Raw genomic sequence first — 17,404 nt, forward strand, 5'->3', positions numbered from 1 at the left:
CAACGCAGAATGTTGAGAAGCTGTCTTCGTGCCTGAAGCAATGAATGAAGACTGTCCCACCCACAGCTACTTCAATCAGTTCCCAAAATAGTTGCCTGAAGCCAAGCTGGGACAATATGACTCAGTTTTCACTCTGCAGGACAATGCTAATTCCAAACCATGACTTTTTATGTAGAGGTACTTCATTGCTGGGATAGGGGATTAGGTGAAGACCACCACCCTTAAAATTAAAGAAGTGTATATATGGGTGTTCTGTATGCATGTGTCTGTGTATCACATGCCTGCCTGGTACCCAGAGAGGCCAGAAGAGAGCATCAGGTGTCCTGGAACTGGAGCGTCAGATGGTTGTGAGCCAGCATGTGGGTGCTGGGAATCAAATTCCAGTCCTCTGGAAGGGTCTCCAGTGCTCTTAACCACTGAGCCATCTCTCCGGCCCTCCCTGCCTCTTGGTTTTAGAAAGTATCTCACGGTAGCCCTGGCTGGCCCTCAGACTTGTGGATACTCAGTCCTCGGCCTGTTAAGCGCTGAGATGGCAGGTGTTCCCTACTCTGAATACCTGGCTTTAGAAATCCATTCTCTCCACCCCCTGAGACAGGGCCTCCTGTTATAGGCCGGATGAGAGCTTGCTCTGAGCTAAACGTGACCTGGAGCCCTTGATCCTCCTGCCTCTACCTCCTTAGTGTGGAGACCATAGGTACATGCCGTCATATTTGGTTATTATACAGTGTTGGGGGATTGAACTCACAGTTTTCTGCATGCCAGGCAAGCACTCTATCAGTTGAGATACACTACTGGCACCAAACACATCTATTTTAATGGGGAAAGTTACACGTTTTCCAGACCTGTGAGATATCAATGATGCAAGTAGGAAAACATAGCCTACTACGGTGTGAACACAATGCATAAGAAACGTTAGAAAGTCGGCCACACTTGTATATAGAAAGCAATGCGTTATGTTTGTTCCTTACTGAGGGTGCAAGGGCAGGACGTGGAAGGCTCTGAGGAAGGGGTCTAAGGAACCCACTCTTTTAAAAGAGCACTCTCTTCTTAAGAAAATTGTCTATTTACTGTGTAGGGGTTGGGCAGCCATGGGCATGTCCTGATGTCCATGTGTCCTGAGGTCCGTGTGCAAGTCAGAGGACAGACTAAAGGATTTGGTTCTCTCTTTCTACCATCTGAGTTCGCAGGGACCACGTCATGTCACCGGAGGTGCTGGCAGTCACCGTCTCCTAGTGAGCCAGTTGCCTGGCCCCTAAGAAGCAGACTCCTTTACAGAATTTTCTTTATCAGTTTTTCCACGTTGAAGGCCAGTAAGGTGATCTTTCACTAGAAGTACGAAACTAACAAAATTATACCACAGGAAGTGCTTTTAGGGGCAAATGTATATAAAATACATGAGTGTCTCAAACATGTTATTTTTGGTTCTTTTTTTTTTTGCCATTTTTTATAGTCTCTAAAACACATACAGAGAAATGAAACTAAATTACTATTCTCTCTCTCCATCTACCACCAATGACTAGTTCCCCTCATTCAGATTTAGATTTGAGCGTCCTAACTGAGAACCCCCTTCTTACCCAGTGTTTTGGGGTCTGTGAGTTGTAGCATGGTTATCCTGCACTCTATGGCTCATGTGCACTTACAAGTGCACAGCGTTCATGTCCAGTGGCTCCACACTCAGGATGATATTCTCAAGTTCTACCCATATGACACCAAAATTCATGATGTCTTTGTTTTTAATAGCTGAGTAGTATTCCATTGTGTAGATATACCACATTTTCTTTATCCTTCAGTTGAGGGACGTCTGGGTTGTTTCCAGTTACTGACTCTTATAGATAAGACTGCTATGAACATAGTTGAAAAGTGTCCCTGTTGTATAGTGGGGCATCTTTTGTCTAACGGGGACTTTTATTTTATTTTTACTTTTTCTTGGATATTTTATATATTTACATTTTTAAATGCTATCCCCTTTCCTCCTCTCATACCCCTCCCCTCTCCCTGCTTTGTTTTTTTTTTTTTTTCTTTTTTTCGGAGCTGGGGACCGAACCCAGGGCCTTGCACTTCCTAGGTAAGCACTCTACCACTGAGCTAAATCCCCAGCCCCCCTGCTTTGTTTTTTTAAGGGTTGGATGTGCAGAACTACACAGCTGGTCTGGGTGTCTATCAGTCTGGTTCTGTACTCTTTCTTCTGTGACAAACAATCCCATTTGTCCCATAGGACAGTCTCCTTCTAGACTACGGCGTGCCCAAAAGTAAGCTCATAAACATATCTTTGTCTGAAATAGAAAGTCAAAATGTTACTTCTTGTAGGATATGTTCTTGGGTTAAAACATCGTTGTAGCTGGGGGCGGGGGTGTCATGGTGTGCAAAGCAGGGGAAGCTTCCGGGGACGGAATGATGGGGGTTTTGATGGGTTTACTGTTACGCAGTTAAGTATGTAACTGGAGAGAGCTGAGCAAGAGACAACTCCAGCTCTTTCTCCAGGTTCTCCAGAGCGCTGAACTGTGGTCAAGCCAGAAGGCTGCAGACCAACCTCTGCCTCACACAGCCTTTCTGCCAGGGCCCTCACACCTCCAACCTCTGTTTTCTTTCAACCAGACCTAGCCTGTGTGCGGCCTGTGAGTTTTAGTGTTTCTGGGAAGCAGGGTGGGAGTTTCCAAACACTTGGTGACTTTTAAAGAGACAGGACTTGGAGTGCTTCAGCCAGCCTGGGCACGCTGGTTTGTTTTGTTGAAGAATTAAGTCTTGCTGGTGGTGAAAGGCTGCCACCGGGGTGGGGTGGGGAGAATGGGGGAATTCATCGGTCCCTGCTCACACCACCTCTCCCATTTTGTTCTAAAATCTCTTACGAGGCGGTTTTGTTTTGTTCTCAGTCACAAGGTCTGTAGCAGAGCATGTCCTGCCAGGGCTGAGAGCTGTGGGGTTGGGCAGAGCTGGTTCAAATCCCCACATTTCCTTTTCTAAACACGTTAGGCCTTTTTTTATTATCCACCCTCCACGGGAAGGAAACCGCAGAACCTTTTGACCTTGTATTCCCCTGGGACGGCATTGAAGCAGGCCTTCTGTGTTTAGCTAACTGTGTGCAGATGTTTAACCCACTATTTTATCCCAAAGGCTTTTTGTGCTGGACTTCAGTCTCCTTGGGTGTTCTTCAGGAGGCTTATTTCTCGGGGTTCTGTTTGCTGTTCTGTCTTGCTGCTGGGTCTTTGCTGCTGGGTTCTTGGGTCAGTTGTCATCCTGGACAAGGACAGGTCCTGAACTCTGCCCAGTAGGAACTGGGATGTGAGCCACTACCCAGTCTGTGTCCTTTAATACCAGCAAAGGTTGGTTAAACAAGGCTGGGCAATCCTTTCTTGGGGACATGGAGTTTCCAGCCCCTTCTTGAAGATAGGGAGAACCAGGTTCCTAAAGCTCTTCCAAGGATTCTGACGCAGGGGCGCCACAAACCTGTCCGTCCATGGCAAGAGCGTTCCATCTGCCTCCCAGATCCCACTCATTGCTTCATTTTCTCAACCTCAGTTTTCTTCCTTAAGATTTCTTTCTTTTTTTTTTCTTTTTTTCGGAGCTGGGGACCGAACCCAGGGCCTTGCGCTTGCTAGGCAAGCGCTCTACCACTGAGCTAAATCCCCAACCCCCTTAAGATTTATTTCTAAGTGTGTGCAGAGCCCACAAATGTAGGTGAGAGGACACCTTTCAAGAGTCGGCTCTCTCCTTCCACCATGTAGGACCTAAGGTTGAATTCAGTTGTCAAGGTTGATGGGTGACAGCCTCTACCTGCTCAACCATCTTGCCAGCCCCCTGTAGCTTTTAAAACTCCCCCTTTGAACCCGGGGTGGCAGCAGGCACTCACATTTAATCCTAACACTTGGTAGGCAGAAGCAGGCAGATCTCTGAGGTTGAGGCCAGGCTGGTCAACAGAGTGAATTCCAGGATACTTGGGGCTATACAGAGAAACTTGGTCTTGGAAAAGCCTAGAAAACAAAAACAAGAAGAAAAAAAAACCCAAACCAAAAACAAAACAAAACCCCTTTTTGAAAGCTTGGGGTACAGTTGGGGGTGCAGAGTTGTAATTCTAGGGCTTTATGGGTAGAGGTGGGAGGATCATGACTTCAAAGACAGCCTTGGCTACAAGTCAAGGCTAGCCTGAGCTATGTAAGACTGTCTTCAAAAGCAACACAGACAATGGCTGGAGAAATAACACAGCAACTAAGAGCTCATATCACTTACCAAAGGAGTTCAGTTCTCAACCCCATACTTTAGGTGGCTTACACCGTTCTGCTCCAACTCCAATGTATCTGATGCCCTCTCTTGGCCTCATCAGGCACTGTACTCATGGACAAACCCACACTCAGACACACAAATATTCATACTTAAAAATAAAATAAAAAATTTCTTTTTTGGCTGGTTTCCAGTTTTAACTGAGCACAAACCCATTAATATGTAAGTTATCTGTATTAAAATTATTCCTTAGTTTTGGTTTTAGTCTGTATTTCTTTCTAGTCTGTAATAGGTTGGTTGCCCTGGGTGAGCCCCCAAGTGAGAGATTACGAGTTAGACAGACTCCGCGGTAGGCAGCCGGATAAGGAAGGGGCGTGGCTAGGTAATAAAGATGGCGAATTTCCAAGATGGCTAACTTCTTCCTCGACCTCCAGACTTGAGATAAATATCCCAGCATCATGCTGCCAAGTTGGCTCAACGAGTTTAAGGCTGGGTCAGGACAAGTCACACAGCAGCTCCGGGCATATTAACCATCGTTATCTGTTTTCAAACTAACCAATCCTAGAGTAGGGAGGAAAACTGCAGAGATATTACGGCCCCAGGTTGGAGAAGAAACCAGGTTTTTCTTCTTTCCGAGTCCACTCTCTGCCTCTCGGAGGGTCTTTTTCTCTGTGTGTCTGTTCGCACGTGTGTGCGCGTGTGCGTGTGCATGTGTGTGTGTGCGCGTGCATACGTGTGTGTGTGCATGTGTGTGTGCGTGTGTGTGTGTGCGCGCGCGTGTGTGTGTGTTGTGTGTTTCCATACTCCCAATAAATGCCTCCCTTCAGCTGCCCTTTCTGTCTTTGGTGCTGAGGTTTCTCCTCAATCACCTGTTGTGATTCAGATTTTTCCTGCCTTGTAATTCTTTAACTTGCAGAGAATATGGACCCAATCAAGACCCCTGGACTGAATCAAGATCGCCAGGTTGTATCAGCAGACATTTCCAAATTATTATTAAGTTATAATGAATCTGACCTTCTTTTTGAGCACTAGCTACAACTTCTAATTTTTTTTATTAGAAACATCCGGTTATTTCTGTTAAAAATTATCAATATTTTATTAAAATTATTTAAAACTTTAAAGTTTATTTTAATCTTTTTAAGTAACTTTGGGAGTCTACTGAGGTGATTTTCCTCTCTTTGCCTGGGAGTCTAGAGGATGCTGCCATGGCTGCCCTCAATGGCTCCACCTTTATACTGAAAATAAACAGGGCAGGGAGAAGCTCAGGGAGTAGGAGGACACTCCCACCACAGACATAAAGGCCTAAGTCTGACTCTGCAGCATCCATGCAAAAAGCTGGGCAACGCTGCGTGCGCCTGTGACTCCAGCATTGTGGGAAAGAGATGGGAGAGCATGGGAGCTTTCTGGCCAACCAGCCGAGGAAAAAAGGTGAACGTCAGGTTCAGTGAGAACCGCACGCAGTCCCAAGGGGAAACTGTAGACCCCTAATGTCTGGTCCTATTCTGGATTCTGCATAACCCACACTGCATGTGCATGCAAGACACACACGTGTACACACACATGTACACACATGTACACACACTACAGTCACACACATATGACATGCACACACACCACAATCACACACACAGGCACATGTGCACTCACATGCACATACACATACTACAATCACATATATATGACATGCACACACCACAATCATACACACATGTACACACGCACACTCACAACCACACAAACATGGATAAGTGTTTTTTTACTCTTTTAATGCGCTGCTGAAGTCTACTCTGTGTGTGACCTCATTGGTGTGCTGCACACATTAATGCACACATACAGTGAAGGTCTCCAGGCTTCTCCTTTCTGTCTGTGCCCTGCTGGCTTGGTTAAAGGGATTTGCAAGATACTTTTTTGTGTGCTCTAAACTAATTTGAATCATCTTAAAGCCTTTTGCTCCCTGAATGTTACCCACTCTGCCTTTGATGTTAATCTGTGGAACCATCTGAAGTTAGAATATCTTAAGAGGGGAACTCTGAAAACTCTCAATTTTTTTTTCAGTTAATTCAGTTAGTTTTTTTTTTGTTTTGTTTTTTGTTTTGATCATCTCTCTCTTTACTGACTAACGAGACCTTTTCTTTTCTTACAAAACTTGTCATTTTTTCCTTTGCGGTGGTGACTTGTACTTAACTAGAGGCTGGTAGTGAAACAGAGATCTAGGGGTGGGCTTGAAGGTTCAATTGAGCAGAGAGCCCCCGAGCTGCCCCCTCCTCAATTCTGTCTCCAACCCTGTACTGCATGTTTCAACTAAAGCAGAGAAACTTTAAATTTGGAATTTTTCATAAAACATTTCTCTGGAGACTGGCTTCTAGGAAAAAGACAAAACGAGAAAACAACAAAACAAACAAAACCGCTGACCCTGAGCTGAGGGATTTGTTGCTTTTGGTGTCCTGTTTATTCGTTTAGCATTAAACAGATAATTTTAGCACAGATGGCGATGCTGGGGCTGTTACAGCTCTAGGGGGAGAGACTCTCAGTCAGCAGAATCGTCTTCATATACAGAAGGAAAGAGATCCTGTGTTTGTCTGGTAGAGGCACAGAAATGAAAGCGGACAGGAAGCTGGAAACTACTGGAGAGCGCATATTTACAACTCCAGGAAGATTTGCTGGGCGGCATGAATGAACCAGATATAATTTGGATATAATTTGGAAACACTGAGTTGCCCCTCGCTGGAGTGCGAAGGTCACCTTGCTGGGTGACCAGGTCAGTGCCCTTGGAAAGAGTTCTAATGCGTTAGATTTTCTTTTTTTAAGAATTTTTTATTTTGTATACAATGTTCTGCCTGCATGTATGCCTGCAGGCCAGAAGGGAGCACCAGATCTCATTACAGATGGTTGTGAGCCACCATGTGGTTGTTGGGAGATGAACTCAGGGCCTCTGGAAAAGCAGCCGACGCTCTTAACCTTCAGCCCATACACGAACTCACTGATCTCACTCCAGGACTCTGTAAATGCCTGAATTTGGCCGGAATAGCCACTAGATGTCAGGCGTGTGCATTCGCAGTGGTAGCAGTGTTTAGGCTGACTCTTCTAGGAGATTAATAAACTAAAGTTAAGAAAATAAAATTCGACTTTAAAAGCATTCATCCTAGGCCAGGCGTTCCCAGCACTTAGGAGGCACAGGCAGGCAAATCTCTGTGAGTTCAAGGCCAAGCTTGGTCTACATTCTAGAATATCCAGAGCTACATAGTGAGGCCCAGTCTTAAGGGGAAAAGAAAGAAAGAGAGAGAGAGAGAGAGAGAGAGAGAGAGAGAGAGAGAGAGAGAGAGGGAGGGAGGGAGGGAAGGGAAGGGAAGGGAAGGGAAGGGAAGGGAAGGGAAGGGAAGGGAAGGGAAGGGAAGGGAAGGGAAGGGAAGGGAAGGGAAGGGAAGGGAAGGGAAGGGAAGAAAACAGAAGAAAAGAAAAGATCCTAAAACTGGCCCAGGTGCCACATGTCCATAATAGCACTTCAGGGATGTTGGCAGAAGGATCAGGACTTTAAAGTCATCCTTAACTAGCCTTCAATTACAATAAAACTTTTCTTTAAACACACTCTCTCTCTCTGTGTCTCTCTCTCTGTCTCTCTCTCTCTCTGTCTCTCTGTCTCTCTCTCTGTCTTTCTGTCTCTCTGTGTATGTGTGTGTATGTGTTTGTGTGTGTATATGTTTGTGTATGTGTGTATGTGTGTGTATGTGTGTATGTGCGTATGTGTTTGTGTATGTGTGTATGTGTGTGTATGTGTGTATGTGTGTATGTGTGTATGTGTGTGTGTACACATCCTTATTGTAGGCAATTCGTTCTTATAACACTTAAGAGGATTTAAATATAATTTTAATAAATATTCTTACAACTGGATTTACTTTCTAAATTTTTGTTGTGTTTGTGTGTCTTCTTCTGATATTCTCAGACTTTAATGTAACTTTCCATACAACTGTTATAGCTGCCCCCGTCAGCATCTCAGAACCTTCTATCCATCTGGTGTCTACTGTTATTGGCAGGGACTATTCCTTTTGCAGGTCGCAGGGCACTTAGCAGCAGCACAGCTACATCATTAGTCACATCCTTGGTTCTGCTGTGCCATCTGCAAAGCACTTGCTTATGGTAGCTGATCTACTTGCATAGCTATTTATAGGAGCTTAGTGTGGGTGGTTCCAATGAGAGTGGCCTCCATAGCTCATATGTTTGGTCCCCAGTTAGTGGAACTGCTTGGGAAGGATTAGGGGGTGTGTTCTTGTTGGAGGAGGTGTGTTACTGATGTCTGAGTTTTGAGCTTTGGGGTTTTAGAAAGCCTGCCCAGCCTTGCTCTGTCTTTCCCTGCTGTCTGTGGATCAGGATGTAAGCTCTTAGCTACTGCTCCAGCACCATGGCTGCCTGCTGCCATACTCCCTGCCTTGGCGGTCATGGACTAACCCTCAAACTGTGAGCAAGCCTCCAGTTAAATGCTTCCTTTTATAAGTTGCCTTGGCTGCGGTGTTTCATCGCAGCGACAGAACTGTAAATAAGACATTGGGTCATGGTCTATGTGGAGAAATGATCGGAGAGGGATCAAGCCATCCTCTCATGCTCCTCAGTGAGAAGTTGCTTTCTAGTGTCTGTTGTACCCATGGCTGTTACCAGCTTTTACCTTCTTGGACATTCACAATGGACTCCTATCAAAAGGTGCTGAGAATTTCTGGTAAAGAGCTTGTGGATGTGTCACTGAAAAGCACCCAGACATACTTAGTCACACCCATTTTGCTCTCTTCCCTCCCTCCTTCTCCCTCCTTTTTTCCTCCCTTCTTCTACCTTTCTCTCCCTTCCTCCTTTTCCTTTATCTCTCTTCTTCTTCCTCACTTTTCATCAATATTTTTCAGAACATATATATTTATTGGAATACAGACAATGTCAGATCCAAATTCTCTATTCCCTTTTTTATTTTCCTTGCATGCGTGCATATGTATATGTGTGTGTGGTGTGCATGCATGTGTATGTGTGTGCATATGTGAATTTATGTGTGTGAGCCCAGAAGTTGACATGAAAGTCTTCTTCCACTGCCCGCACCTACCGTCTTCCCCTTGGGTGGGGTTCTGTCACTCAAACCTGAGCACACTGATTTACTAGTCCGCTTGCTCCAGGGACCCTCTGCCTCTGTCTGCTAGGCCACCACAGCCCCTGGCATCCTGGGGTCCTGGAGGATCCAAATTGCAGTCTTCGATTTTTCATGGCACTTGTTTTTCCTTCTGAGCCACCCCCCCCCCCAGCCTCTTGTTGTTTGAAGATAGGGTCCCACCATGAGCCCGGGTTGGCTCCAGATTGCAATCCTCCTGCCTCAGCCTCCAGAGTACAGGGATGACAGGTGTGCACTACACACTTAACTTAAGTTTAATTTATTAGTATGTTTCATAAACTGCCATTCATTGTGAAAGAGTAACTCAGTTCTGCTGTGTTAAAATGACATCAAGTTGTCAGTTAGGCTGTCTTTACCCAGAAGACATCTGGGTGGAGAACTTTTTGTCTCAGCTCTTCAAGAAAGTAAAACCTGGCAGTGCAAGTCCCAAGGGAATTTCTGTTTCCTTCTTACTCTTCTCACTCCGTATGAGAGTTGGGGTGACCCTGAGGCTGGGAGAGCCACCTCACTCCCCCCTCGTAGATTTATAGCTGAGGTACAGTCAGGGCCACTCGGATCGCTCTAATGGCTGCTGTCTAAATGGCTTTAGTGTATATCTAGAATATCTTTTGTGAATTAAATTAGGGGATTTTTTAAAAAGTCTGAAACCTGATTAAGTTGTTAAACATATCAGACTCAGAAGATAACCTTTGAAAAGTTAAACATTGACTTCAGGGTGAGAAATAAATCTGATCGGCCTGTCTTGGCTTTTGAATGGCAGATGGTGTGATCTTTCCTGTTTTACGGGTGACAACCATAGCATACCATGTCACCATCACTGGGAGAAATACTCCCTAGATATGAAGGCCCTCACTGTAGTTCTGAGGTTCAGCATGGGAGTCAGAAGTCCATAGAAGAGGGAGATGAGCTTGTCTGCAAGGTCCTGCTTGTCTGCCCCCAGCGGGTCCTTGGACTTGGGCTTCCCGTACATGAAGAGGATGGTGCCATAGAAGACAATCACCACGGTGAGGTGGGCAGAGCAGGTGGAGAAGGCCTTCTTCCTCCCCTCAGCAGAGGGGATCCCCAGGATGGTGGAGAGGATGAAGATGTAGGAGACAAAGATGAACAGGACTGGGACCCCCAGGAAGATCACGTTGGCCACCCCCATGCTGATCACATTGATGGAGATGTCGGCACAGGCTGATGTCACCACAGTCAGGGCCTGACAGATGAAGTGCTTGATGATGGATCAGTGGCACCAATAGCCCAGGGACCAGCAGACCTGAGCAGATAGGCCTCTCTGCTCCATACCTCAGGTTGTCTGACAGCCAGGTGGTGATCAAATGCCACAATGCCTAGGAGGGCCACATCCAGGAAAGGATGGCCAACACCGGACAAACCAGGAAGACTCCTCCCCGGGGAGCTTGCTAATGCAAATTTATGCAACATTCATGCAACCTGGGATTTCCTTGACCTCTCAGAGAGGAAAAAAAATCCCTAAGCAGAGCCAGTTGTTAGAACTAGCAGTTCAGGGGTTGGGGATTTAGCTCAGTGGTAGAGCGCTTGCCTAGCAAGCACAAGGTCCTGGGTTCGGTCCCCAGCTCAAAAAAAAAAAAAAAAAAAAGAACTAGCAGTTCAGAGTCCTTTCATTTTGACTACGAACAGAAGGAAACACACACACACACACACACACACACACACACACACACACACACACACAGAGAGAGAGAGAGAGAGAGAGAGAGAGAGAGCGCTTAAATTTAAGGATTACTGAGCGGAAGGGATGGCTCAGTGGTTAAGGATCTGTGTGCATAGGATCCATGTTCAGCTCCTGGCTCCTGCCTTGGGTGGCTGACAACCACCTGGAACTCCAGTTGTGGGGGAGCAGGGTTCTGATGCCTCTGGCCTCCTCAGACAACACACACACACACACACACACACACACACACACACACACACACACGCACGCACGCACGCACACACAAAGAGACATGCGCGTGCACAATCTCTCTATTAAAATAAAGAGGATTACTTCTTTAGTCAGCTGTCTTCTGTTCTGCCTGAGACTTGCCGCCCACATTCTAGTGTTTCTTCTCCCCACCATGAAGATATGTCATCACTACAAATGTATTAGATCCATACAGGTCTCACCTATATCCTCATGCACTTCTCCCTGGGCGGTTTAGGACTTCCATGACAACTAGAATGATACACAGTCACCTTCTATACTTTCTATTTCTAGTAGTTTTGCACTAAACTTAATTTTATAGTGTTTAAAGTTTTGATTTTTTGAGATTATAATACCATTTCCCCTTCCCTTCCCTTCCTCAGAGCTCTCCATGTACCCCACCCCATGCTCTTTTAAATCCATGGCCTCTCTTCCTTAAAGTGTTGTTACACTTGTGTGTTTATGTGTGTGAGTGTGTGTGTGTGTGTGTATAAATAGATATGGATATAGATACACACACATATATACCACATATACCCTCACTACATAAATACAATCTGCTCTGTCTGTGTATGGTTACTGTATGTATGTTATCAGGGCTGAGAATCTGATACTGGATAAACAGTTGGAATGATCTTCTTCTGGGAAAGACGCTTTCTCTCTCTCAGCAATTCTTAGTAGCCTGTAGCTCTTTGAGCAGGATTGGGATCTTGTGAACTTTCACCCTTCCACCTTAGCATGTCTGTGTTGTTCTTGCTTGGCTCATGTGTGGGCGGCCATACTGGTGAGTATCACAGGAGCCGATTCGGGGGTTTCTGTGAGATTCGACCTCACATCAATCTCCCTGTTGTCCTGGCTCTTTGGATTCTGCTCGCCTCTCCCAATGATCTCTATGCCTGAGGCGTAAGAGTTGTGTTGTAGATGTTTAAACTGGGACTGGGCACCACAACTCTGCATTTTGATTAATTATCTCTTTTTGTCATTTATCTTATGTGTATGACTGTTCTGCCTGCATGTATGTTTTTGTACCAGGTCCATGCCTGGTGCCCTCCAGAAGTCAGAAGAGGACATCTGCTGGAGCTAGTGCTACAGATGGTTTAGAGCCACCAAGTAGATGCAGGGAATCAAACACAGGCCCTCTGCAAGAGCAACAAGTGCTCTTACCACTGAGCCGTTTCTTCAACCCTGCAACTACATTTTGATCAGTTAGGTTTTTCTGCAATGATTGATTTCTATCTGTCGCCAAAAAAACAAAACTGAATTAAAACCAACCTGCCCGCACCCCCACAAAAAACCGTTTCCTTGGTGGGGGGGAGGTGAGGACGACATCTATCCATGGGTATAAGGCAAATATTTAGAATTTAGTTAGGGTTTATGCTGCTTTAATAAAGTGGAAGTTGTAGGTTCTCTCTGAGATCCATGACTTAACCAAATCTGGGTGGTGCTAGGTTTTCAGTACCGGGAATGATTTTCTTCTTGTTGGGCAGATCTCAAGTCCATTGGGGAGCCGTTGGTTACTGTGAAGGTGTGTGTACCACTAGTACACCTCAGAGAACCGTGCTGTGCTGTTCATTGCTGTGGGTCATAGGCATTATAGCTGGGTAGGAGGATTTAATGTTTTCCAGATAGGCAACATATCACCTGTGGATAACTTACTTACCTACATACATACGTATGTACATATGTATGTATGTATATATGTATGTGTGTTTGTTTATTTATATGGATGGGTGTTGGTGTACACGTGCCATGGAATGCCTGTGGAAGTCAGAAGACAACTTCCTTTCATCATGAGGGTCCTGGGAATTGAACTGAGTCTGGCAGGCTTGGTGGCAAGTGTCTTCATCTGACAAACCCTTCTCAGGTTTCATTTGTTTGTTTGCTTATTGTTTTTGAGACTGACCCTGGCAGTCCAGGAACAAACTCTGTAGGCCAAACTCACTAAGATCACTAAGATCTGCCTGCCTCTGCCTCTCAAGTGCTGGAATTAATTTTTTTTCTTTTTTTCGGAGCTGGGGACCGAACCCAGGGCCTTGCGCTTGCTAGGCAAGCGCTCTACCACTGAGCTAAATCCCCAACCCTGGAATTAAATTTTTATCTTTGATTTTATCTCCTGGCTCTGTTGTCCTGAGGTGGACTGTAATAAGACAGAGCAGCTGCCCAGGATGTCTTGTGCTTTTGCCACCAAGCAAGCTGCTTGTCACTGCTCTGATGCTTTTGCTTGTGTCAAGGGTAATTTCCCTCACTCAAACCCCTTACTTTAAAAAGTCATCAATCTTCGGGAAGAGGCACACATGGCCCCTCCCCCAGCTGGGGAGCTCTGGGCAGTTAATGGCTGATGGGGAAGGGAATCATTTTCCTTAAGGGATATAGCCTCTGGTAAGTTAACTGTGATTCAAGAAACAACCCCACAGCCATATATCTTAGTAACTCTAATTAAACTCAGGGTTATTAAGATAAATAAAGAACACTGGGCATGGGTGTCGACCTGTAACCCCACCCTTGGGAGACTGTGGCAGGATGGTGGCTTTGAGGTCAGCCTAAGTCCACGGATGAGACAGCATGCCGGGCAAGCGTTCTGCTGCTGAGCTAAGCCCCCAACTCTGCTTTCTTCTTTCTGTAAAGATATGTCTTCACCAATCTACTTCCAGAGCAATATGCTGGGGTCTGTGCTGAATTCCATGGCAGATGTAGCTCAGAATCTCGACCCTGGTCTCTTCTGTGCCTCTAATTTACTTCAACAAATTGAATCTTCCCCTCCGAGGTCGAGACTAACAATCTGAGTTGATTTATAATTAAAGAATTCATTTGGGGGCTGGCAAGATGTCTAAGCTGGTTACGGTGCTGCCAACAAAGCCTGAGGACCCCAGTTTGATCCCAGGTACCCACATGGTGGAAGGAGGGGACAGAGTTCCTCAAGTTGTCCCCTGACCTCCACACACATGCCACAGCACATATGTACCCACAGGGAAAAGAAAAGAGGGACACTTTGTTACAGAAACAAGAACTCATCTCTGTATTGTCCCCTCTACTTTCCACAGAATACTATAGGCTTTCATTTGGTAAATAGGGCCTTTTTACTTCTGGTAAAATGTTCTCGGTGTCCATTTCTTTTTTTTTTTTTTTTTTTTTTTTTTTTTTGCGGAGCTGGGAACCGAACCCAGGGCCTTGCGCTTCCTAGGCAAGCGCTCTACCACTGAGCTAAATCCCCAACCCCTCGGTGTCCATTTCTATGTCCTCCTAGGCTCTTTTCTTGTTGTTAACAGAGTCTTGCAAAGTAGCCTAGGCTGGCCTTGACTTTAAGCTTACTGTGTTCCTGCCCTCTCTGTCTCCTGAGTGCTGGAATTATAGGCATGTGTCCCACACCTAAATTCCTCTACTCATGCTATAGACTGCCTCTGTATTCCACTGAAAATGTCACCCACAGTGACAATGATAAAGCCCTTGAGTACCCTGTCTGTCTCTCTGTCTGTCTCTTTGTGTGTGTATGCATCTCTCTGCCTCTGTCTCTCTCTCTGTCTCTCTGTCTGTCTGTCTGTCTGTCTGTCTCTCTCTCTCTGTGTGTGTGCATGCTCAAGCGTGTGCATTTCTCTCTCTCTCTCTCTGAGAACATTTATTTGATTGGTAGCTCCTCCCTGTTTGGGAGGTTGAAGTCAATATTCTGATTATGTCAGTTTACTTATTAGTTTAATGACTCACAGAGGATGTTCAGTGCCATCTAGGGACAAAACTAGGAATGAATAAAATGTGTGAAAGAGGGAAAAAGAATGAGTGTTTTAACCAGGCACCAGTTTTGTCAGAACTTCTTGCTCTCCTACTTGTACTGAGGAAACAAATAGCTAAATTACTTCTGTCGAGGATCTTGATAGAGGAACAGAGATTAATTATGAACACACGGGAAGAGCACAATGCAGAAGACATTTATTAAGCATTTGCATTAGACACGAGAAAAGGTAAGTATTACCGGGTACTCTGCTATATGGTATGTCAAAGTACGAATTAATGTAAAGTAAGGACACAGGCAGAGGCAGGAGGATCCCGAGTCTGGGGCCAGCTACAGCGTCACACTGAGACCCTGTTCCCAGAAAGGAAGGAAGAAGGAAGGAAGAAGAAAGGAAGGAGGAGGGAAGAAGAAAGGAAGGGAGGCAGGGAGGGAAGGAGGGGAAAGTGACCACATATTTGTAGAGAAGCTGAGTGGCCGCTGAACGGAAGACCTGAGCTATAGCTTCTCCCTGGCCACCTTTCTTGGCCTCTGTCTGGTTAGGATCCATGAACAAGTGTGAGACACGGTGCTGGAGAGACAGCTCAGTGGTTAAAACACTTGCAGTTCTTGTAGAGGACCTGCTTCAGTTCCCAGGACCCACGGGCAGTCATAGCCCCCTGTGACTCCTGTAACTTCCGGGGAACCTGATGTTCTCTTCTGGCCTCCGTGGATCCCTGCGTTCATCTGGAACACATAAACTCACACACGAACACAGCAGTAATTTTTTAAAAAAATCTTTACAAGGAAGGTATACAATCCAGAGTGTTAGATGAGATGACTCTCAGATTTGAGGGATTTCTCCTAGATTGAGGTAGGAGAATTACCTAGTCGTACAGAGCCCTTCTGAGTATTGATATTTTTTGTATAATACTTAATAAAGATTATACAGGGAGACAAAGACCATGAAGATCCATTCACCATCACCACTTGAAGTGTTTCTGATGTAGAAGGTTCCTCACAGCGGCCCTCACGTCCTTGTTCCTCAGGCTGTAGATGATGGGGTTCAACATGGGGGTCAACACCCCATAGAAGAGGGAGATGAGCTTGTCTGCAAGGTCCTGCTTGTCTGCCCCCAGTGGGTCCTTGGATTTGGGCTTCCCGTACATGAAGAGGATGGTCCCATAGAAGACAATCACCACAGTGAGGTGGGCAGAGCAGGTGGAGAAGGCCTTCTTCCTCCCCTCAGCAGAGGGGATCCTCAGGATGGTGGAGAGGATGAAGATGTAGGAGACAAAGATGAACAGGACTGGGACCCCCAAAAATACTGCATTACCTACCGCCATGCTGATGACATTGATGGAGATGTCGGCACAGGCCAGTTTCAGGACAGCCAGGATCTCACAGGTGAAGTGGTTGATGACGTTGTCCCCACAGAATGGCAGCCGCATTGCTAAAGATGTCTGAACTGTGGCAGTGATGCTTCCCCCTGCCCAGGAGCCGGCGGCCATGGGGACATAGGCAGCCTTGCTCATGACCACTGGGTACCTAAGGGGGTTGCAGATGGCCACATAGCGATCAAACGCCATCATGCCCAGGAGCACACACTCTGTGGCTCCCATGGCGAAGGACAGAAACATCTGCATGGCACAGCCTGAGAAGGAGATGGTCTTCCTGGGGGTGAGAAAACCATCCAGGACCAAGGGGATTGAGGAAGTGGTGTAGCAGATGTCCAGGAAGGAGAGGTTCCCCAGGAAGAAGTACATGGGCGTGTGCAAGTGGGAGTCGAGGATGGTCACCAGGATAAGGACCCCATTGCCCAGCAGGATCACCAGGTACATCAGCAGGATGAGCACGAAGAAGGTTTTCTCCAGCCTTGGGTGGGCAGAGAGGCCGAGGAGAATGAAGTAGGACACAAGGGAAGTCTCGTTGGATCTGTCCATGTTTCCTCCTATAGTGTAGGACCTCAGAAGGTTGCTATCAGGCCTCTTTGATGCTTGCAATGCCAAGGGAGCATGTGAGAAGGAGCTCCATGAGGACAGTTGGCTCAGAGCGCTGATGGGAAGTGGTTGTCCATGTTGTTCTGAGTCAAAGTCATGGACTCTGAACAGCACCTGCTTGGTGGTGTCTGACCCTCACACAGATGTTTGAAATGCCACCTGAGTAAATTTAATTTTGCTAATCACATTTAAAACAGGTATCCCAGGTTTAGCTGAGGTCAGAACATTTGTGGGCCCTTCATTTTACTCAGCTGTGGCAAGAAATATATTTTAAGTGAAAAATCTCACCCAGGAAGCCTGGTTGAAAACAGACACTACTGTTTGTCCTCAATTCCTGTCCTTCCCCTGTGTGAGCACTTCAGTGCTCTTCCTCCTTCCGCCTTCTTCCTCTTTCCTTATGCACTTTCATGATGCATGTGGTC

The 17,404-nt window shown here is 46.0% G+C and overlaps 1 protein-coding gene and 1 pseudogene across 1 annotated transcript; both read right to left on the reverse strand.

The window, feature by feature from the left end:
• Or13d31-ps1 (olfactory receptor family 13 subfamily D member 31, pseudogene 1) lies at positions 10,170 to 10,783 on the reverse strand (annotated as a pseudogene).
• Positions 15,966 to 16,925, reverse strand: Or13c7d (olfactory receptor family 13 subfamily C member 7D). The gene has a single exon (NM_001000406.1). It carries the CDS (start codon positions 16,923 to 16,925, stop codon positions 15,966 to 15,968), a length of 960 nt encoding a protein of 319 aa, NP_001000406.1.
• Between the last annotated feature and the right edge of the window lie 479 nt (positions 16,926 to 17,404).

This window comes from Rattus norvegicus, chromosome 5 (assembly GCF_036323735.1).
Source record: "Rattus norvegicus strain BN/NHsdMcwi chromosome 5, GRCr8, whole genome shotgun sequence".
Classification (NCBI taxonomy): domain Eukaryota; kingdom Metazoa; phylum Chordata; class Mammalia; order Rodentia; family Muridae; genus Rattus; species Rattus norvegicus.

Bases quoted from the DNA above. Each gene is read 5' to 3' on its own strand.
- Or13c7d (NM_001000406.1), bottom strand. From the start codon at position 16,925: ATGGACAGATCCAACGAGACTTCCCTTGTGTCCTACTTCATTCTCCTC.